Source organism: Onychostruthus taczanowskii, unplaced genomic scaffold, assembly GCF_017590055.1.
Source record: "Onychostruthus taczanowskii isolate IOZ18803 unplaced genomic scaffold, ASM1759005v1 scaffold49, whole genome shotgun sequence".
Classification (NCBI taxonomy): Eukaryota; Metazoa; Chordata; class Aves; order Passeriformes; family Passeridae; genus Onychostruthus; species Onychostruthus taczanowskii.
In genome coordinates, this window is record NW_024502458.1 from 5,249,294 (window position 1) to 5,270,297 (window position 21,004).

A 21,004-nucleotide genomic window follows, 5' to 3' on the forward strand; every position below is an offset into this window, starting at 1 on the left:
ACCACCAGCACTTGTTCTTCCCGGGTTTAATGAAAACATTGTGCTTCAAAAGAAACAGCTAATCAGATAATCACATTATCACACAGATTTTGGAGCAGCCAAGCTCTCAGAAAAAATCATTGAATAAGACAACAGGATTACAGCTTTAATGGCTACGTTGTATTTGTCACAAAGCATGGACAACAATCACACTGAGGCTGCAAGATTATTACATGGTTACCTGTGCTCTATAAAATAGAGATGTCACTCTTAACAGATTTTGACACGGTACTGCAATATGAGGTATTATTAGGATGTCATTTTTATTATTATTTATCATTACCTATGACCAAGACATTAGTACTTCGTTGTAAACACTGCAAAACCTATACGTGATCGAACAGATGAGATATTGACAGATTTAAACATTTTGGATCTGTTGTCTAGCCAAAAGATCTAGAAATAAGGCATATGGTCAGCAGAATAGGAGAGTTTCAATAAACAGCCCAAGCGTTTTGCTTTCCTCCCACACACCTTAACTCTGCCAGTCATGCTGCTGGATCCCTCAAATCCCATATCTTGAGGAGGTCATACCTGAGGATGGCCGTTAGCTGGCTGAAACATCATTCTTTTAGTTTTTTCACTTTCCTGTGTACAAAGGAAAAAAACAATGAATAGCTAAAGGGCTTAATCTTTTTACAAACCTCGACAGAGCTCTCTGCTAGGAAGATAACTGCGCAGCCGGAGAGGCTTCATTTGCTCCTGCTCGCACGTTTATACACATCTGACACTTTATTCCACTCAAGGGACGGTGACATAACATAGTAAAACTGATCATATATTCGTGATAGAAGCTTGACAGCTCTCCCAGACAGCCCTGATAAAAATTCCCATCAGTGGCTGTAAACAGAGTTAGCAGGGAGGCCACTTAGCAACCAAGAGCTTTTGCTTTTGCAATCTTACAGCGTGACGCCGTTTCCTTTTGGGCTGCACACACTCCTGCCCATACGATGGCCACTGGAAATCCTGGGATGGCACTGGGCTGTTCTGGCTCTCCACATCTTCAGAATCTGAGTCATCCTGCTGCATTGAAGGGAAATGCCTGTCTGGATAGACCTCTCTCAGTTTGTCCTCAAAGAACTCATCCAGGCATCGTCCAGCCTCAGCCACCTCGGAATCTGGCTGTGAGGGAATGAATAAGTGTTCAGTGTTACCACACACATTTAGGATCAAACCCACATAACCACCCCACCCCAGCATCTCTCCATGGCTCTGTCTGCTACATCTCCATTAGCCTCTGCACACTTTCTGCAGCCCATTAGTCCCTCTGCATTTCCAGTGTAAGTAAAAACCAGATGCTGCTGTTAACAAACACGTTTGTGCACCTCTAAGAACTAGAGACGTGCAGAGAACTAGAAAGACCAGCAGTCATCACTGCTTAGGAATTTCTGTGCAGTTTATTTTCCCTAGGTATTTTGCTGGCTGTGACTGGCTTCTCACAGCAAACATAGCAACATTCCATAGAGCTGTCTGTGAGGATGCCCCTCTTTAATTTTAGATCCATATTAATCTCAAGTTCTCAGACACCTATATCATACAAACTTCATTCCTGTCATTAAAAAAAAACCCTGACAGAACTTCCAAAGAATAAAACTGATTAATACTTCTGTTTATCCCAATCCTACATCTGACTTCCATGGAATCAGCAGTTGCACCAGTGTGACAGCCACTGCAAGAGCCTGCCCCTGCTTTGTCTCCCCCGTCCCATGCATTTTAGAAACATACATAATTGAACTTTGCACAGTTCCAAAACATGAGACGCACGTCAGTCACAAGTTCCTCAGGTGCAGAGTAGTGGGACTTGTCCTTTTTTTGCAGCTTCCTTCGTATGGTGGACAAATCCATTGGCCTTTTGATGATCTGATAATAATGCCGAGCCTGCAATAAGAATAAAAGGCAGGTATGAGACATTTTTAATTAAAACATTTCCTCTCCAGTGACTTCTTTGCCATTTTGGATGGAAGTCATTGCAGAGGAGTCCTTGCACGAGGTAGAGAGCTCTAATCTTTTAGTACCTACACTTGCCTGGTGCTTTTTGATTTGATTAAAACATATTTGTTTTCATGATTGGTCCTAAAAATAGCACACTTCAGTGACTACTCTGCTGCTTGCACTTTGTAAAGTTTATCCCCAAATAACCATAACCCAAATTTAACCATGATCAATAAGATATGTAACATTGATAACTAGCTGTCATGTTCCCCAAGAATTAAAAAAGAATGTGCTGTGATACTTTCAGCTGGTAATATGGGAAGCAGTCTGTCAAGAGTGACTCAATATAGGATACTGTGCACTCTTTTAAAAATTCAACAAAAGCTTTTTTCAGTGGGCATCAGCTACCAGGATATCCCACTTCTTAAAGCTTTCAGGGTCTAAACCTACTTGTTAGGTAATTTGTTCCATAAGTTCATTACAAGCTTTATTAGGTGGAATGGGCTTGTATCATTATCTGAACTACTCCTTCACATAAAACCTCTATTTTCCTCCTCTTCAACTTTCAGCACATGGTGCTCCACTGTTACAATAATGTGAGTCTCCACCTTCCTTAAAGCAGGCCATTAATATTGCAAATTAACTTAATTAATTGTGGAGTGGATGGATGAAGGATATATCTCTACATCTTCCCCTGCACACAGTCACATTTACCCTCTGCGCCCAGAACAAGAAAAGAGGGAGATCAGGGTTGCTTCTGGAGCAGACATCTCTTATGACAGCACAAGATTCTCCATGTACATGGCAAGCCAACCCTGGAACCCCTCATACACCTTTGCCATTCTACCAGCTTCTTAAATTGGCACTCAGACATGGCCTGAGCACTGGCCAAACATTTCCCTGCCTCTGGCTTGACACCTTCAAGGCACTTGGAAGAGGCAAACACCCACCATTCCCTAAGAAGCAGCACTGATTAGAAAAAACCCCTCTTGAATACCTTTCAAGAAGACAAAGAAGAAGCTTGTGATGTTCTCTGGATTCTCTCAGATCCCTGTCCATGCAGTACTTACCAGGGGACTGACAGGTTCATGGAATGGGAGGCTCATACTGCTGCAGAACAGGGAGAGCACCAGCTTTTCACACTTCTGTGGAAGCCAAAATTGTAATAAATTTTAATTCAAAACAAGGGTGTTTCATTCTTGCCCTTAGTTAATCAATCATACTAAAAAAAAAGAGAATTCTCAGATTAATTTGTGATGCAAGTTGGCACACTTAACTCTAGTCAGGGGGACGTTTTTCCTCATAGCATTGTTATACCTTGGAAAATAAGGATAGTCAAGAAATGCAAGAAATTAAATACTTTCCTGGAAATTCTTGGGAATTAATCAGTATCATTATTTATTTTGTGTGCTCCAGATCTATTCCTTGGCTCTCAACTGAGAGAATAGCAGCAACAATGTGGAAAGAGTTAAATGTGCAATGTTTCCCATATCCATTCATGCAAACGGATCTAAGTTGGTAGCACTGTATGAAAACTATTCCCTTTAATCATCATTAACTTGAAAAACACTTATACTAGTGTTTGGCTCATTTATTAGTGAAAAAAAAATGTACTACCATAAACTTTATAAGCCATATTTTCTCAAAAACAATGGAATTTTTAATCAAGTCAATTTTCTAAATAGGACTTCACTATTCAGGACCTAAAATCCCAATAATTTTTGCCCAGTTGTATCAAATTCAGTAGAAATAGGACCAGCTTATCTCCTGCATTCAATTGTGTTGACTCCTCCTCTCTATACAGTTAACACCAATATACACACAACATCTATTTTAAATTTGTGCCTTCCAAATACTATGGACTTTAATAAAAGGTGCTCATTTAATGGAAGATTTGGTAGAGAAAACTAGTAATAGATATGTAAATTGATAAGCTTTCCTCTAGGCTGAGTTAACAGCCTAAATATCTTCAAGGGAACTAATGGGACATATGAAGAAGACTGAATAATGATTTCAGTCCAACTGAAAGTCAGAAAGTGTCTTCATCACCAAAATGTCATTGCACTAACCCAAGAAGGTGTCTGTGAAGGTGTCAAGTTTTAAAGGAAAAAGAGTCAGCGTCACAAACCAGGCAACACTGACTCGTGGAAGCTCTGTTCTTGAGTGTAACTTCCCTGTTCAAAATAAAAAAGAATTTCCACATCTGCCTGCTTCATCTTTCTGTAACATTTTTAAAATGAAGAGCAAAGTCTAGAAAGAAGACCACATAATATACAAAATAATACATAACCAAAAGATAGCAATGTTTTTGTTGTATTCACTACTGTGTGCAACATTTGAGTAGCAGCCAGGTGAAAACCATAATCTGTCTCACGAAAAAGCAAAGCCTCATGCTGAGATCATATGGCCTGTTCTAAATAGTGCAATATATTTTATAAAGTATATAATTCCCACCTTCTGGTCACAGTCACCAAGGCCATATTGGGCATTGTAGCTGTGGCTGTAGCGTGTGTTCTCACAGTCATACTCCACCTCTGGCTTCACTGGGTTACGGCAAAGCGAGCACACCCATTCTCCCCTGCAAAAAGAAAAGAAAGAAACCAAAAAACTCATGGGGAATTTTTTTCCACACCCTCGTCAAACAGCAAATCCCAGAAATCACTATTTGGAAAGCCTCATCATTAACTAGAATCATTATAGCAAGCAATCTGAAGCCCATTGTACTAGATATTCTTCACTGGATTTGAATCCACTTAGAAGTATAATCATTTCAGGTTCTCTTGTGTTCTTTTCCTGTTACAAAGGAAAAGTATAAAACTGTGTTTGGAATAATCTACCAGCAGTGTATGCATCTGCACTCATTCAAGTTCTGCCTTGAAAAAAAAAGCCCTAAGGAAAAACAGGCTCAGGAAAAACTGGTTCATAAGACAAACCCAGACCCCTTTGATAACTGAGATAGTTATTATCAATTGATACAATAATTGACATATTTATTTAAGAAATAAACATTATCATAAAAGGTGTGATAATAACACAGGTCCCCAAACCAGATATAGTCCTGCAAGGGCATGTGTGCCCATGCTAGCAGATGCATTTTCAGAAACCTCTTGAAGAATTTTGTGAAGGCAGTGATGCAACTTCTACAACATCTGGGTCTGAATAGCTACAGATGAAGATATAGTCAAGAATTATGAACACAAAACTTTAGTTAAGGGAATTAATTTACTTCATTAGAGTTTAACTTTGCCTATAAAGTCTATTCTAACAGGAAAACTTGGTTTTCACACTGTTTTGAAACTAGAAGGTAATAATAACTCCACTACTAGGGAAAAGAATGAAAAGCCAAGAGTTGAAAAGTCCTGACTTTTGAACAGAAAGGAGAAACCAGAAACTCCAAATTAATACCTTACAACATGTTTTTCTCAGCTGAGACAATGATTTGAGCTTGACTCAAATGAAGTAGACTTTGGTTCATTTAGTAATGAATTATATCAAAATTAGAATTGCTTCTCACAGTAATGCACATTATTCAGTCTCACTATTAAGTTTGGTACATGGACATGTGTCTATTTCTGGTTCATTGCATACAATCCATCTGAGACAAGTTGCAAGAGAACCTATCTTAGGGAAAGTAATGACTGAAACCTTTCCACAAAAGCCCTGATAATCCTACATTTCCCATAAAATTTGCTAACAAACTGAATAAAAACTCAATGATTGCCCTTCCCTTGTGCTAGTCTCTGTTCTGCTTAGAAGAGCTGATGTCTACACTCCAGATGTTACATGAGAGTTAGGTTTTTATTTTTGTCCAGTGAGTCACGTGAAAGTTTTTTAAGTTCAGGTGTGCCACCTCCCTTGCTGTACTGGCCAGTTAACTGCAGAAAGGGCACAGTGACAGGAAACAGTTCTTTTTCATAATTCATCTAGTTCCTCACATGTAAGACAGAAAAAGTATCAAAAAAGGAAAGCAAGAGATGCAGCCCTTGCATAAGCCTGAAACATCAATCCCTGAGGATATCTTCTGCCCGCAGGCAGTGAGCAGGAACAGCACAGTAGTGAAATGTCATCCATACTCACACTGGAAAGCTGAGCAGGGCTGGAACATGGCAGGAGAGGTGGAAGACCTTGGGGCAGTGATCACAGCACAACAGTTCTCCTCCATTAAGACACACAGCACAGAAATCCTCATTTTCAATTGGACTGACTTCCTGAGTAACTGGGGATTTTTTCACACTGGAGATGCCATTGCTGAGCTTCTGATCAACAGATGGAGATTGTGTCTGTCCTGCAGCCTGGGAGATGAGAAATCTCCCATCCTCTGAGTTCTCCTCTTTGGATTTCTGTCCTTCAGCTGGACTGTCTTTATTTATCTTGAAGGAAGAAAAATCTGGGATCACACAATCATCATTTTCACACATCAGCATAAAGCATCACTATGCATCACTGGTCATCTGCAGATAGCCAAGTACTTCTTGTACTTGGAAGACACAACTACCAACAATTTTCCAACAAGTGCTTCCAAGTACTCCTCTGCAGTGAACTCTCCTGGGGTTCGGGAGGTCCAGACTCTTGGCATTTGCCACTGGCTGGCCAGGTCACCTTGGTCATGTCATTTCCTCCACATAGCAGAGTGTAGTAGCACCGTGAGAGAGCTGTGCAGATTCTACACCACAGGTGATAGGAATAGGATATTCTACAATCTCACGTGCAAATTTTATGGTAAACAGCTCAAGCCCCCCACTATCCCTGCCCCCCAAAAAAACCCAAAAGTATAAAAAAGTATAGGTCTTTTTCCCACCAAAAATTGCTGATGCCTACTGTGGAAAGGAGTTCACACCCAAGACTCCACTGAAGCAATAGAATACAAAGCTTTTAAAAATCTATTACCCTGTGATTTCTGGGATCGGTTCCTACCACTCAAATGCATATTCAAGCCAGTTTTGAGCTATTTATCCTCAATTTGTAACCAGACAGGTGAGCCAAGTTGCTCCTTAGTATATGAAAACACTACAAACTTTCAGGAATGGAAGATGCAGGGAGCTCCACAGCAAGCTCAAAGCTGTAATGTCTTTACCACAACCCACCACAAAAGTTTTTTTACCATACAATATTCCAGAAACTGTGCCTACAAACCAGGGGATAAAGGGGAGGAGGCAGGTAAATCCTCAAGGAAACCCCACTCACCTTTATGGACATGCTTGAGGAGCGTGTGCCACACTCAATGACCAGCAGGAAGTTGCCCTCCTGCTCGTTGTCCTGTGGCTGGAGCTTGAACACCGGCAGCTGCCCCACTTCCGAGGCGGATATCTTCAGACGTTCCAGTCGCACGTAGGGCACCCTCTGCTCCTTTGGGGCAGCTCTGGAGTCAAAAGGACGCATGATTAAATTCATCCACATCCCACAGAATTTCCCTCCCTACCCTGTTTCATGCACCATTGTTTGCACTCTTTTTACTCTGTGACGCTGGTGGCCAAATGCTGAAAATCTTGATATTTTTTCACAAACCAATTCCTTAAGAAATGTGAATGCAGTCACTTTAAATTAATCATATGTGTAAATACATTACTAACTCCTGTGCTAAAGCTTTGCCCCGCTCTCTGTATTCTTAATTACCACAATTAAAGTAATATTTTCTACTTTTCAGTGTGGCTGGTTTCAACAGGAACACAGCACATCATCAGCTTTACCATATTATCACAGCAATGGCTGAAAATCAAATTTTATAAAACTGTTCAGGTAATGTTAATCCTGTTCCCATTATATCTTTCAGCTTTCATTGGGTCTTAACACTTTCTAATTGTTCAAGTGAGATAAGTTTGCAAGCGTTTATTCATTCTGGAAAATTACACAAAAATACATGAATTCACCACTTCGTTTCCATTGCTGTTTTCAAGTTGGAGAGCACTTCACAACTTTCAGAACTAATACCTATAAGGAATCTAGAACTCTTTTTAAGTTCTCCATCATCATTAAGTATGACAAATTTTCTAAATACATGCATAAAATTTCACAGCCAGTGCTTTTGTATAAAAAAAGACTCTGCTACCTGACATTCTGATTGCTTTTCATATCCATTTCAAAATGTTCCTTTTCACAGTTATTGGAATCTGGAACAGAAGATAAGAAAATGAATAAAATATTTATAATATCACAGGCAGATTAGGGTAGAAAGTACTTCAATATTCATGTACTTCTGACTGGTGTTTAATATGATATCATAAGTGAAATATGGAATAATTTCATCTATATGTATAGAAAATGTGCATGCTATTTTCTCTTCTGGTGGAGAGCCTTTGTCTTTCTTTTTTACTTTTAACCACAGCTTCTGTTCTAAATAGAAGGAGCATATATTAAATATTTTGTGAAAATGGTTTCTTTCCCAGGGAATTATATATGTACACAGCCATATCACACACATTCATATACATGGAACAACACAAGTAATCCGCTTTGCCATACAGCCTTCACTTGAGAATAACAGACCCAACGAGGTCTGAACCCCCGGGGCTCAGGAAATCTTTGTGATCTCCAGCTCCATGCTAAGCAGCTTCTGGATAATTCCAGTTACTTGAAAACAGGAAATAAATTGTGCCTCCCACCCTCCTGTCACCACAGGACAAAAGTTACACTATAATTCCTTTCTTTCCTCCAGTGTCTGAAACATATAAACACATGAACTCAAAACTATCTGCTATTTATTTAGCTGTAGCTCTATGTAGCTGCATCAGCATATGGCTGCAGTTTTGACTACATTAAACATAAGTCATAGCACACTTCTGGGGAGATGGGATAGGATAGAGACAAGTGTCTCCGTGGATGCCCTCAGAAATACAAGTCCACTGAAAAATTTCATAATTGCACCTTTTGTTAGGAATTAGTGTGACACAGCCAATACAACCAAGAATATTGTGGTTATCTCAAGATAAGAGAGGGCCAGGAAAAGATGATTTTTAAAAGAAAATCTAGCTCAGGTCAACAGTACCTGCCACAAGGAAGAATAAAATGAAGACTAACAAGGAAAGGTGCATTTCACATCCCACCTAAGGCATTATTCACTTGTGATTGCTGCTCAGGTGAAAGGTGGGTAGCCCTGTCATGGACAGAATTACTAAAGGAAAACTGCACACCGAGCTGAAGGAGCAGCTCTCACTGCACACTGTCAAAGCAGAGGAGGTCCCAGTGGTGCTGGCTTCCTACATTAACCAACATTTCCATCAGCAACTGGGCCCATCAAACAACAGTGCACGTAAAATTCATGGGAATTTTGAGGGGGTTGCACCATGGAGAATGTTTTCAGTTAAAAATAGACCGTAGTGCATCAGAGGAAAAAATCTCAAAAATCAGTAGGACTGAATTGAGGTAACTGTGCTCATGAAGGGTCAGATGAATGTCATCCCAAAGGAAAACAACTGGCTAGGAAAATGTTCTTGGAAGGAATTAAGGGTTAAAGTGAGCTGCACTCTACACAGTCAACCTAATGCTGCTGCTGCAGAAGGGAGGAATGCCATCCTGCAGGGTATCACCAGCAGCAAGGAATGTAAAACACAAGGAGCTGATGCTCTGATTCTGCATGGCATCCCAGAGGCCTCAGCTGAGCACTGCATTTGGCTGTGGGCAGCACTCCTTAATTGCACAGAACCCAAAATAGCACAGAGGAATGAGGTGGTTTTGAAAAAATCAAACCCCTGACCCATGAGGAGAGGCTGAAACCATCAGATTTGTTTAGTCTAGGAAAGAGAAGAGGAAGGAAGGGTGTTTATGCAAGTCATAAGAACGAAAAGTGGTTGTAAGAGGGAAAATGGTCACAACTCTGTACAATTTTTACCACATCCTGTATGCCTAGGATAAGAATTATTTTGTTTTAAATTAGGCTGAAATGTTTAGGTTCGCTATTTGAAAAGGATGAGTCACTGGAGACATACACCAGAAGGAACGAGGCTTGGCAGCACAGCAATGCTGAAGCCAGCAAGTCCTACCCAGAGCCACCAGCAGAGTTAACATTGCCTTGCAGCAGAATTCGTGTTTATGGTGCACTGGTGACTGCATCTCCTCAGGCCTCCCCTCACTGCATGCCCCTAAACACTGACAGGACAGGAATTGCTCGCTCCCCGTCCTTCCTTGTGAAAAGAGAGCAGCACTGAATTCAACACTCAAGGTTTTCCAGCCTCTTGCACAACAGGGCCTGCATTTTATACCCAGCAAATCTGTAGCATCCACTACTGACCGTGAGATTCTGAAGGCTGGGTCTGCCTCTGTGTGGGGTGTCACACAAGCCACACCAGATACCACATTGCTGCTCCTCCCCAAGACACTTCAACCTGCCTGAGGCACAGCATTTTAGGGGTGCTCCTGATTCTTACAACTCACACAAATGATTGTGGCATAATTGCCACGGTTTGGCATAGGACATCAAGGAGAGACAAATACATTTCCTTGGCTCACCGGGCTAGGCCTCCTTTGTACTAATTAGAATTCTCTGAATAAAAATACAGCAGAGAGAGAGAAATATTAATTCATCTTTTATAGAGAAATGCAGCCAAACATTGGCATAAGTCATGGGATAACAGCTTGATCCTGCAATCCCTTGCTTGCATGAATAGCCCCATTGACTTTCAGAGTTTGCAGGAATGAGGCTTTAGAGTGTAGCACAACTATGTTGGCAATTTGCCCATGAAAAGAATTAAGTAAAGTCTAATTCTCCATTAGGGCTGAAGAAATAGGCCTTGGCTGAAGGGAATGTTCCACAGTAGACAGAGCCAAGCAAAGGCACATGCTGTGCAATGTGTTAACAAAAATTTGGTATGCTACTGATGTGAAGGACCTAGCAAAAGCCACATTACATTTTGGAAGTAATGTGGTTTTTTTTAATTGAATTTGGACTCTTCAAACCAGCTCTTCAATAGTCATAACTGCAGGTCTCGTTAACAGGAGTGCTTCTAAGAGAACTAATACTCCAGGTACTTCACACAGTCACACTCGTTTCTGGCTCACAGATGAGGGATGTTACAAATTCAAAGCGTATCATCTCCATGTTTTTCCCCCACAAATGAGATCAAACACACTTTTCCATTGGATTAAGTACTCTGATAACATTTGAACCTTGCTGGAAAAGCACATTTGCATGTAAGTATATTAATAAGCATACTGCTTTACCATGCTTGCAATGCACAGTGCTAAGAAAGAAAAAAAACCCAAAACCTAAAGGAAATAATTAAAAGCCTAGTACCTTCTTTGCTTCTAGGTTGTCTCATTCTGGCATTCACAGGCAGGAAAGAAGTGTTGCTGAGCAGTTCAGAAGGAGAAGTGCAATGCTGAGACTTTTTGATTGAAAGATTAATAGGTTCTTCCATCACTTTTTGCATAGAAAGAGTTAATTCATTAACTACCTCTTGCCCAGCAGTAGCCAAGCTGTTTTCTAGAAGACAATCCACAGCACTGAAGTCTTCATTTTCTAGCTGTTAGAGGTGGGAGAGAAAGAAATGCAGAATTCTATTATGAGTTTTCCTTCTTTTCATGTTAAGAATATAATTTGTAATCAGTCTTCAAACACCAGCTAAGGAAAACTTCACTAATTGAAACAGTATTTTGAGTGATTGACCAACAATAATGTGCTGTAAATGGAAGTGGATTCCCTCTCAGCAGAGGAGTTTGAGCCATCCCTACCTTGCATTTAGTGCTTCCCTGGAGTACATCACCTGGGGTGAGGCCAGCAGGAGCCCCAGGGCTCAGGTCACTGGGAACCCTACCCAGAGCCAGGCTGTAGCTGGGCAGGGGCTCTGCTGCAGTGTCACACTGACAGACAGCATTTGGGGACAGGCCAAGTGTCACAGCAGCTGCACCTTTCACCTCTGGGTCGGCCGAGCTGGATAATCTCGGTGGAGACAATTCCATTTCTGTGCTGTTTGGAAAGCCCACAAAGCTTAGGGATGCTGAATGCTGGGAAAAGCAAAAAGAAGAAAAAAAACAATATATTAATAAGTTCTTCAGCAGCAAAATGCTACTGTTCTTTCTATAATAGATGAGATGCTCAATTTCAGCTTGACATAATCAAACAGTTGTGTCACAAGGGCTGTAAGAATCTATTGTAATCCTATGCTTTTTTTCCAAAAGCTTTAGATTCTCCACCATTAAAACTGAAAACTGGAAAAGGAGACAACCGAGTTACTCTTCTGGTGATTACAAAAAAATGTCTTCCTTAGATCAATTCAAGGGATTCTGATTTTTAACTCCTACCTAGAACACTGTACCAAATTAATCCATGACATAAACCCAATCATTTCCCTTAAAATTTTCCCAGAAGAAATAAGATTCAAATCAGAATTTTTGTCATTTTATTAAAAGAACATCAGGTCATTCAGAAAGAATATTCAGAAGAAATAAGATTTAACTCTGACTTCAGTACATGAAGTTATTTTTCCTGTTAATGATACTGAAATCTTTCTATGATAGTTGAGTCGGCCCCATCAAAACCTGAAGCACTTCCCCTTTAAATAACATAGATTAAATGCAGAAATATCCTACAGGTACTAATGAGGAAACACATCCAGTTTCCAAAGAAAGGGAATGTCTACCAAAGCATCAATATGCAATTTTTACTGTCTCATGATTTGTCACTACCAAACCCACAGAGACACTGTTACACAAACCAAAGCACCCCCACTCATCTGAGTGACTTCCTTAAGCTGCCTCACATCCTGGAATGTGGGACTGCATTGGAAAAAAGACTTTTCAAGCATCCATGTGAAGCAAACAGAAGCAATTTTATGAAGTGATCTGTGTCACTTGAATACAAAACTTTCCCCTGATTTCATCATAGCTCATTGGTGCTTCACCCTTTACACTACTATATCCTTTTCATATCCTTCATTTGCAATACAGTAGGTAGCACTCATTTTAATATAAATCAAGCCAATAGAGACATGTCCATTGCATCCGAATTAGAGTTTAAATTTATGGTTGTACTTATTTCTCCACTAGAGGCCTGTGACTCAGAAGTGCATCTGAGATAGGATCCATTTCCTAAATTTAATTAGTATTTTTCTCAACACACACTCCATTTGGGATTTGGATAATTTTGTCCATCTTAATCCCACAGTGGTAAAGACTGCAGCCTAGCCTGAGCTGTCAGGTGTGTCTGTGTAAATCCTACCTCCTGCCAGGCTTGCATTCCTCTGCTTGCAAGGCACAGCAGCTCTGTGCTAAGACAACACTGCCCACAGACCCTAATTCCCACCCAACAATGGATGCGATTTAATTTCCTCTTTGTCAACTTGCAATAGATGCTATGACGGGAGCTTTGCCTGAAGAGTGACCACTTAATCTGATGAGACAAAATACACCTGCACTTGAGACAGAAAGAGGCCAGCTCTTGTGCAGAGCCAGGGGAGGTTTGTGCCATTCCGCCACAAAGAGCTGCAGTGAGCCTGCTCTAAACTGTCCCTCCATGCAGAAGGCACCCCAAGGAACACTGGGTTCCTGCAGCCAGGGAATTGGTCATTCTCCCCCTCTTGAGTCCAGTGGACACCCCTGAATCTAAGTTCTTTGAGCTGTAACAGCTTTTTTGGAAGCAGCTGGAACTAGTCACACACATTTTTCCCACGTCACATTTGAGCAGAAAACTGGACCACAGCCAATAAGGAAATGCACCAGAGGAGGCCCAAACTCGCCATATAGTCTCTCTGATAGAGCATTCCTAAGAACGCTGAGGTTTCAAACCAAAGTTATCTCCATAGGTCAGCAAGGAATCCACTTTTCAAGGCCACACAACCTAAAGTCCACAAAGATCAAAAATGTTTATTTGCCACCTCAATTTGCTTGAAACAGGTTCCTGCAATTACAGTGCCAAATGGGACCTACCAAGTACAGATTTTCCTTCATTCCATCCCTCACTTTATCACAAGGTCTTTTTAAGATGGCAAAATTAACACGTGAATTGTTCCCATACCACTCACAAAAAACTAAAACAAACAAGCAGAATTCATGTTCAAGCTGAAGATGAACTGTAATCAGCCCTTGCCTTTTCCCTTATTTCAAAGTCCACTGTGAGCATTAATTAAGCCCCTGTGAGGTAGCTAAATATTTATTTAGTGAGGTTCTCCACAGCATGGAGCATCCACAAATTGGAGTCCATAGGAAATACCCTACAGGTGTATTCCATTGGGGATGGCCATGCTGAGGTATACCCATGGCAGGCACACCACCCAAATTTGCTCCAAATTAACTGGAGACCTGGCCATTCAGCTCCTCCAATCACTACCCACACCTTCCTTGACTCATTTACAAGCACGTGCCACCATCTCCTGTAGTGAGACCTGGCCCTCTGTGTGCAGCTCAGGTGAAATGTTCCCCCTCCTGAGGAAATTCAGGTTTACTTCTGGCTCCAGTGAGACAAGTTTACTTACTGGGAGCAGTCACTGGGATGACTCCTACTGAAGGAAAAAAAAAATATGGAGACACACATAAGACTTTCAGAAAGGTGAAATTCAGTTGCATGGTGTGGCTGTCCTTTTTACTCTTCTAGCTAGCATCAGTTTCTTCAGAGATCTTTTCAGATTATACAAGCCAATGTAAAACCTTGCTCTTGTTAAAAAGAATAATGAGGCCATCAAACTGCCATCTGTCTTTCCCTTGGGGCAAAAGTTAATTTTGTGGTTATTTTAATGATGAAGCAACATTATGATCTTTCAGTGCAAAATATTAAAACTCACAGTTAAGAACAGACACATTCCGTCCTGATCCATAGAGCTGCTGTCAAGTGTGAAGTGAACAATGCACTGGGAACAAGGCTCATTAATAGACTATTAATTCACTCCCTAAAATAATCATTTCTTTTGCCATTAGCAAAAATTTCTCTTTTCCCTTGACAGTTCAGCTAGACTTTGCAAATGGGACGCCTTTAAAGGATTTATCTGTTTTATAAAAGCTCTATTGCTTTTACATTGCAACATTTGAACAACAACAAGCATTAATTATGCTCTTGGGCAGAGGGTGGCTTCAGCTGTTGGTTAATTTTAAACTTTTTGACATTTTAATGTACAGTCTGGAACACTGAACAACATCTGTGTCACTACAAATGGAATTCTCATTGTCTCATAATTAATTTTGGTCTGATGATCCTTATAATATAATGGCAGCAGCATCACCACCCCAAAACACCTCCTTATCACAATTTTCTTAGCTATGGTAGTGAAAAGTAAGAAAAAAGGACATGCAAAGTGCCTGCAGAGAACAAAAAATAAACATATGGTTCAGTTCAAATATTGCTTTGATCACTGTTGCATTCCAAAGAGGTCCAGTGTAAACATGCAGCACCAATACAGAAGAATTCTGAGAAGCAAATACTTACCTTGAAACAGTGGGATTAGGATTTGTTAGGATTGTTTTGGCAAAGCCTCGGGGCTGTTGACATTAAGTGTCACTGATAAAGGAAGCTAAAACTGGGAACCGCCAATTCTCTTTGCTGTGGGAGAAACACCACGCTGCAAATGGATGCAGAGTAATGAACGGCTGCTATTAAGTGGAGCAATCCCCCTGGCAGCTCATTATGCTGGAAGGTTAAACAAATGTACTACTCCAATCCAGTTGCTTAACACAGCAGCACTGACAGCACGGGCTGCACATGCTTCCCATTCCCAGTTTCAGAACAGAATCCGAAGGATTTCCTTTCCGCTTTCACGAGAAATAAAGAATCCAAATCTTCCTTAGCAATTTGTCTGAATAAACAGGAGCGGGCTTAAAGCGGAAGGAGGAAGAGATTGCACAGAGCAAGCAGCATCATGTGTTATTTATCTTCTTTTTTTTCAGGTCAAAGGAAAAGGGTTTTGTAAAATTTACATTCTGGGAAATGTACCTAATTGCATTAAGCATGAAGGCATTTGTGCTGTGAGCAGTTCAATTCTGCAAAGTAAAAAACACACTCTGTTACTTGAGAAATTTATAGTACCCCAAACTCCAGGCTGTTTTTGCCTTCATCACTAATTCCTCTAAAATTAATAGTAATTAAGGGGGGGAAATAGCAGCAAGAAATCCATTTTCGTTCCAAGCTCAGATTTGAAGTTCTAGGGTTGGATATTAATTATTACTTTCAGTCACTAAGTAATCACAACATGCTCTGTGCAATACAACCATCAAATAAAATCTGTGCTCTGTTCTCCAGCCCCCTTTGCACAAATTTAATGAGTTTTTAATGAAAAAAAGAGAAGTTCCACCATGAACTATCACCATATTTTTCTTTCACGAAATGCTACCACAGCATATGCTTGGAATAAAAGAGAAGCCTCTCAGAGTGCTCTGAAGAGCGCACCAGGGATAGCATGGAATACTTCCTAGGATTTCCCCATTTCAGGTACTTTATGGTGCTTGAGACAAACAGAGCTCTTGAACTAAGATGCTGGAACTTGTTGTGAATCAAAAAGAATACAACAAATTTAATGTACTACACACCATTTCCACATGTTTACACTTTCTTTACTAACCTTGGTTACCCTGCCTCAAAAATTATTTATTGAAACCACAAAATATGGGGAAAATGGTCAAACACACCAAAGTACAGAATGGCTTCACCCAACTCTAGAGAAACAAGCAGTCCCTTTTAAGCTTCAAAAATAAACTTTCAAGAAAAAATTCAGTGTATACCTATAAAACACAGATATTATGAATGGGGTTAACACAGAGTGATTATTCACTGTTTTTCGTAACACAAAATCTAGAAGGTATCAGGCAAGAGATTCAAGGTAAGCAAACAGAGGAATTTTCCATGCAATGCAAAACTCAGTTGGAGTAGAATGCTGAGAAGTATTCTGTACTAGTATTAAAATGGACTCAAAATAGTGAATTGGACAAATTCACAGGCAAGGGGTCTATAAAAAGCTCTAAACCACAATTGTCTGGGTACAACCTCCAGGTCAGAAAACCCTTGAAGTGCTGGCTTTCAGAACCTGGGACAGTGGACCACCAGTTTATATTTGTCTGTTGCTGATGTCCTTCCCCAAGGATCTGCTGTTGACTATATTTATATAGGATCAGGTGCAGCTGCTCAGTGATAACTCACTAAGGCAGTGCACAGATCCAGAGATTCACTTTAAGCAGAAGATGAACTAACAGAGGTAAGGGTCTTGCTCCAAAGTACAGAAGGGGATGCACATTATGGAGTGTGAGGAGGAGAGATGCCCAACCCTACATCAACACCAATGGCTGTTACGTGGTGCCTGAGGCTCAAATTACAAATTTGTGCTCTAGATGTACAGTAACCATGACATTTCTTCAAATGCTAGATGCAGCCTATAGACCTCTTGCTCGTCACAGCCAGAAATGACAATTAAGTACATGCTAACAAAAGAGACTGTATTCCTGTTATTACTCCTGAAAACACAATTAGACCCAAAAGATCTTATTATTCTTACCTTTATTCCAGAACAGGTGACCTCTCTAGTCCTGTGCACAATTAATAACTAGATATCATACTACATAAAAGCAGCAAAATCTTATTGTTGCAGGAGGCTGGTAACCCTTTCCACAAAACTGTTAAAACTAATTGAGTACACATTCCTCCACACTGCAAATTATCAATTCCACAGCTTGTGTAAAACCTGTTTGCTAGAGTTTGGCACAATTCCTTGGAAAAGTAGTGCAGGTAACACAAAAGTTAATCAGAAATTTGTTCTCTGTCTCGCTGGCATTCTTACTGGAGACGTTGGGTATTTGGCAGGCATGGATACAGAACAACTCCACAACCCAGACCAGAGGGCCTGGCTATGTGAGTGAAGTATTCTGACAGAGGAATACACAATATATTCATTTTCCACATCAACAGAAAGCTTTCATTCCTGGTGTGGCATTCTTAAAAAGGTGCTAATCAAGCCCAGAATTATGCAAAGTGCAGCACTTAGATTATTTGATGTAAGTTAAGCATAGAAACATTTATTCCACACAAAAAATTAATTCACAGAAAAATAGTTAGAGGAATACACAGGAAGACAGAAAGACTGACAAAATAACACCATTAATGTTCCAAAATGAGCAAAACAAATGAAAACTATCCCAAATTGTTTTGATCATGAGCTATTAAGAGCATCTTCTCTGTACTGCTTTACAAATAAATATAAATCTGTATGCAGACAATTCATCTAGTCAATATTATCAGTCAATAATATCAAATTCGTACCATAAACACATTTCAAAATTAATGCACAGAGGTTTAATAATTACATGAGCAATCAAGCCTCGCCCCCCTCCAAAATAAAGGAAATCACTGAGCTAAAGAAAGCTTTTATTTCTGACCTTTTTGGACAGATCTTGGCAACCAAATCACTAAACAGTTAATTCAGGTGCACACTGCTTTCTCTTTAATGAAACAATCTCAGCAGACAGGGAATTCTGTACTCCACTAGGAATACTGTGCCTAGCTGAAGGCTGCCAGAGTTCAGCAGACATGCAGCACAAGGCCAGGAAGTCCAACAGCAATTTTTCTCCAAAAGACAGAACAGTTCTTCCTCAGGCAGCAGGTTTATCTAGCTATTTTCTCCACCATACTTTTCAAGTATTTCAGACCTGTCCACATTCACTTCCTCCATGTCTTCCAAGATGATCTTGAGAGAGATGAAATGTTCTGAATATAGCCCATGTGAGAACACATGGACAAACACCTACGCAGAAATTTTTGTCTGGAGATGAGTGTGAAAAGATTTAATCAGGTGAACCAGATGAGAATGAACAGACACATTCCCCTGTTCTTAAACAGGAACCAATCTCCCATTTAAACTCAGATTTAATCCAATTGTAAAGCAAAAGCACTCAGATATCTTTAATGAGCATTCATGAAGAAGATATTTCAAGGGTTCACTTGTTGTGCTTTTTCCCTTCATCATTTCTAATTTGCCATTTCCAGAGCTGGCAGTATCTTCACCCACCCAGATGTCTTCATCCCAAACAGCTCATTACAAGAGAGCAACACAAGCACAGATGGGGTTCTGTAGCTGTTGAACGTTTTCCCTGTTTGAAAGAGGTACCAGGCACCTCAAAAAGCCAGACACCCCTGTGCTTTCTGCACAAGACCATCATTTCTCAGCACCATTAGACAAAAATACTTTTTTGTTTTCCCTAGAAGTATCCTCCTTTTGCCACCTTCTCAGCTTCTACAGCAACAAATCAGCCTTTTCTCATTTATTACTCCTGCTTTTCCCATCAGACTACACTAGTCTCTCTCTCTTGTACATCTGCTTCCATTTTCTTTCCTCTTTCTGATGTTTCTTGCTTAAGCTGTTGGGAATAACCTTCCATTATAGGTCCATAAAACAGATTTCTTTGTGGCTTTCAAATCTGATTTGCACTCTGCTTCCAGGCCCACATCTCTGCAGCTCCCAAAGGGATCTCCAACAATTCTCTGGATGGGTATTGCATCATAAATATGTTGCATCAACAAAACTACATACAAAAGAAGGAAAAAAAACTTGCTTTTTGAGGATAGAAATGAAAGACAAGTAGTCCCACAATATTCCACAGACAAATTCCAAGGGAAAAAAGCTATGAAAGTCTTCTACATGATATACAAAATGAGTCATGCACTGAAGTAACAAACAGATATGAAAAACCAGAATATGATGTGTTGCTTGGGGTGTTCTAAACAAACTGTACAGAGAAGTAAAAGGCAGATTCTCTGCTTCAAAAGCACAGGTGATATCCAGAGCCAGCAAGGATCTACTGATAACCAGTGGTCTTCCTGGCTGCGTTCATGCTACTTCTTCAATGCTCAGAGCCTCACAGTAGGTGGGAAGACAAAAGCCTGGCTCTATGGTGTACTCAAATATTCTAGATATATAGAAATTGTGATTTGTCTGCTTATACATGAACAATGAGAAGTATAACAGAATTTCAGGCACCCACCTCCTGCAGTAATTAGTGGTGCTGTTTCTGGGGCAACTCTTTTGAAGACTGCTTCTCAGGCCTGATTTCATCAGCACCTCTAACTCCTGCTTTATTTATTTTTTTTCAAATTAACTGCTTCTAGTACGGCAGTTAGCGAGTCCTAGTAATTAAATCCCTAGACACAGAAGCTAGGCAGAATTAAAGCAGTGAAGAAATAGAGCATCTATTTATTTGCCAGTCCATGTCTAACAATCATTCCAGCCAGACCTAAACACTACCAGCCTCTAGAAGAGCTGCTCATCCTGGCACCTTACTGGGAGATGCACATGAGGTTAGGGCTGTGAATGTCTTCCAAAACTTACAAGCCACTTGGCTGACTTTTACTGCATTTTATTTTTTTTCCACCGGGTTGCAAACTCCAATGCCACATTCAATAATATCAAATCATGTTTTCCCTTTAATTTTTTTTTTAACAAGTTCTTTATACCTTTCTCACTGGATGGAAAGTTGATTGCTGCAGTGTGCTCTCAGGGGAGTGGTTCCTGCCACTGGGTTCTTCTTCCAATGATTGTGACAGGGAGGGACTGTCATTTTTGCCAGGAGGAACAACAGGCTTCTGGGCATCAGCTTCTGTAGAGCTCTCACAGACCTACAAATCACAAATGAGGATTTGTCTTTTCAACATCTCAGGAAGAAAAACAGTAACAAAAGTGCATCAACTCACAGCATACACATTATGAAAAGCCCAAAAACCTCTAAAACAGAGATGTTCAAGGCAACCTTAAGCAGAGAGATAAATGGAGAAAGTTTTCTCTCAAGCATTAATGAATTCTTAAAAAACAAAAAAACTACACAAAGCTGCAGAAATGGACAGCTACACCAAAAGGCTGCAGCCTGCCCTTGCAGGTAATCTACTTTGAGAACTGTTGAAGGTGGCAACTCCACAGAACTTACACATGGCAAGTCTGAGCCACCTTTCCACCATTTTAAATAGCTTTCCAAGCCACTTTATTCTGCAGCTGATCTGCCTTGCAGTTTGGATGCTCACCACCAAGGATGGTTCCTATTTCAAAAGCAGGCTCCTCTTTCCAAAAACAGGTGGGAAAGGGAAGAGATTGGCCCTGCAAAACTGTAGCACAACAGCATGTGTGGAAAATGATGATAATCTTAA

At 40.3% G+C, this 21,004-nt stretch overlaps 1 protein-coding gene across 1 annotated transcript in view; it reads right to left on the bottom strand.

Annotated features, from left to right (window-relative positions):
• Window positions 1-567: 567 nt before the first annotated feature.
• The window catches only part of TRIM66 (tripartite motif containing 66), a 44,561-nt gene continuing 24,124 nt past the window's right edge, over window positions 568-21,004 (bottom strand). Inside the window, exons 10-20 of the mRNA XM_041414970.1 lie at window positions 20,321-20,482; window positions 11,635-11,907; window positions 11,198-11,426; window positions 8,018-8,078; window positions 7,156-7,330; window positions 6,049-6,341; window positions 4,426-4,549; window positions 3,042-3,116; window positions 1,765-1,917; window positions 943-1,161; window positions 568-627 (exon numbers count right to left, since the gene is read on the bottom strand). Of these exons, the coding sequence (XP_041270904.1) occupies window positions 568-627; window positions 943-1,161; window positions 1,765-1,917; window positions 3,042-3,116; window positions 4,426-4,549; window positions 6,049-6,341; window positions 7,156-7,330; window positions 8,018-8,078; window positions 11,198-11,426; window positions 11,635-11,907; window positions 20,321-20,482 (1,824 nt within the window). The remainder of the gene's footprint in view (window positions 628-942; window positions 1,162-1,764; window positions 1,918-3,041; window positions 3,117-4,425; window positions 4,550-6,048; window positions 6,342-7,155; window positions 7,331-8,017; window positions 8,079-11,197; window positions 11,427-11,634; window positions 11,908-20,320; window positions 20,483-21,004) is intronic.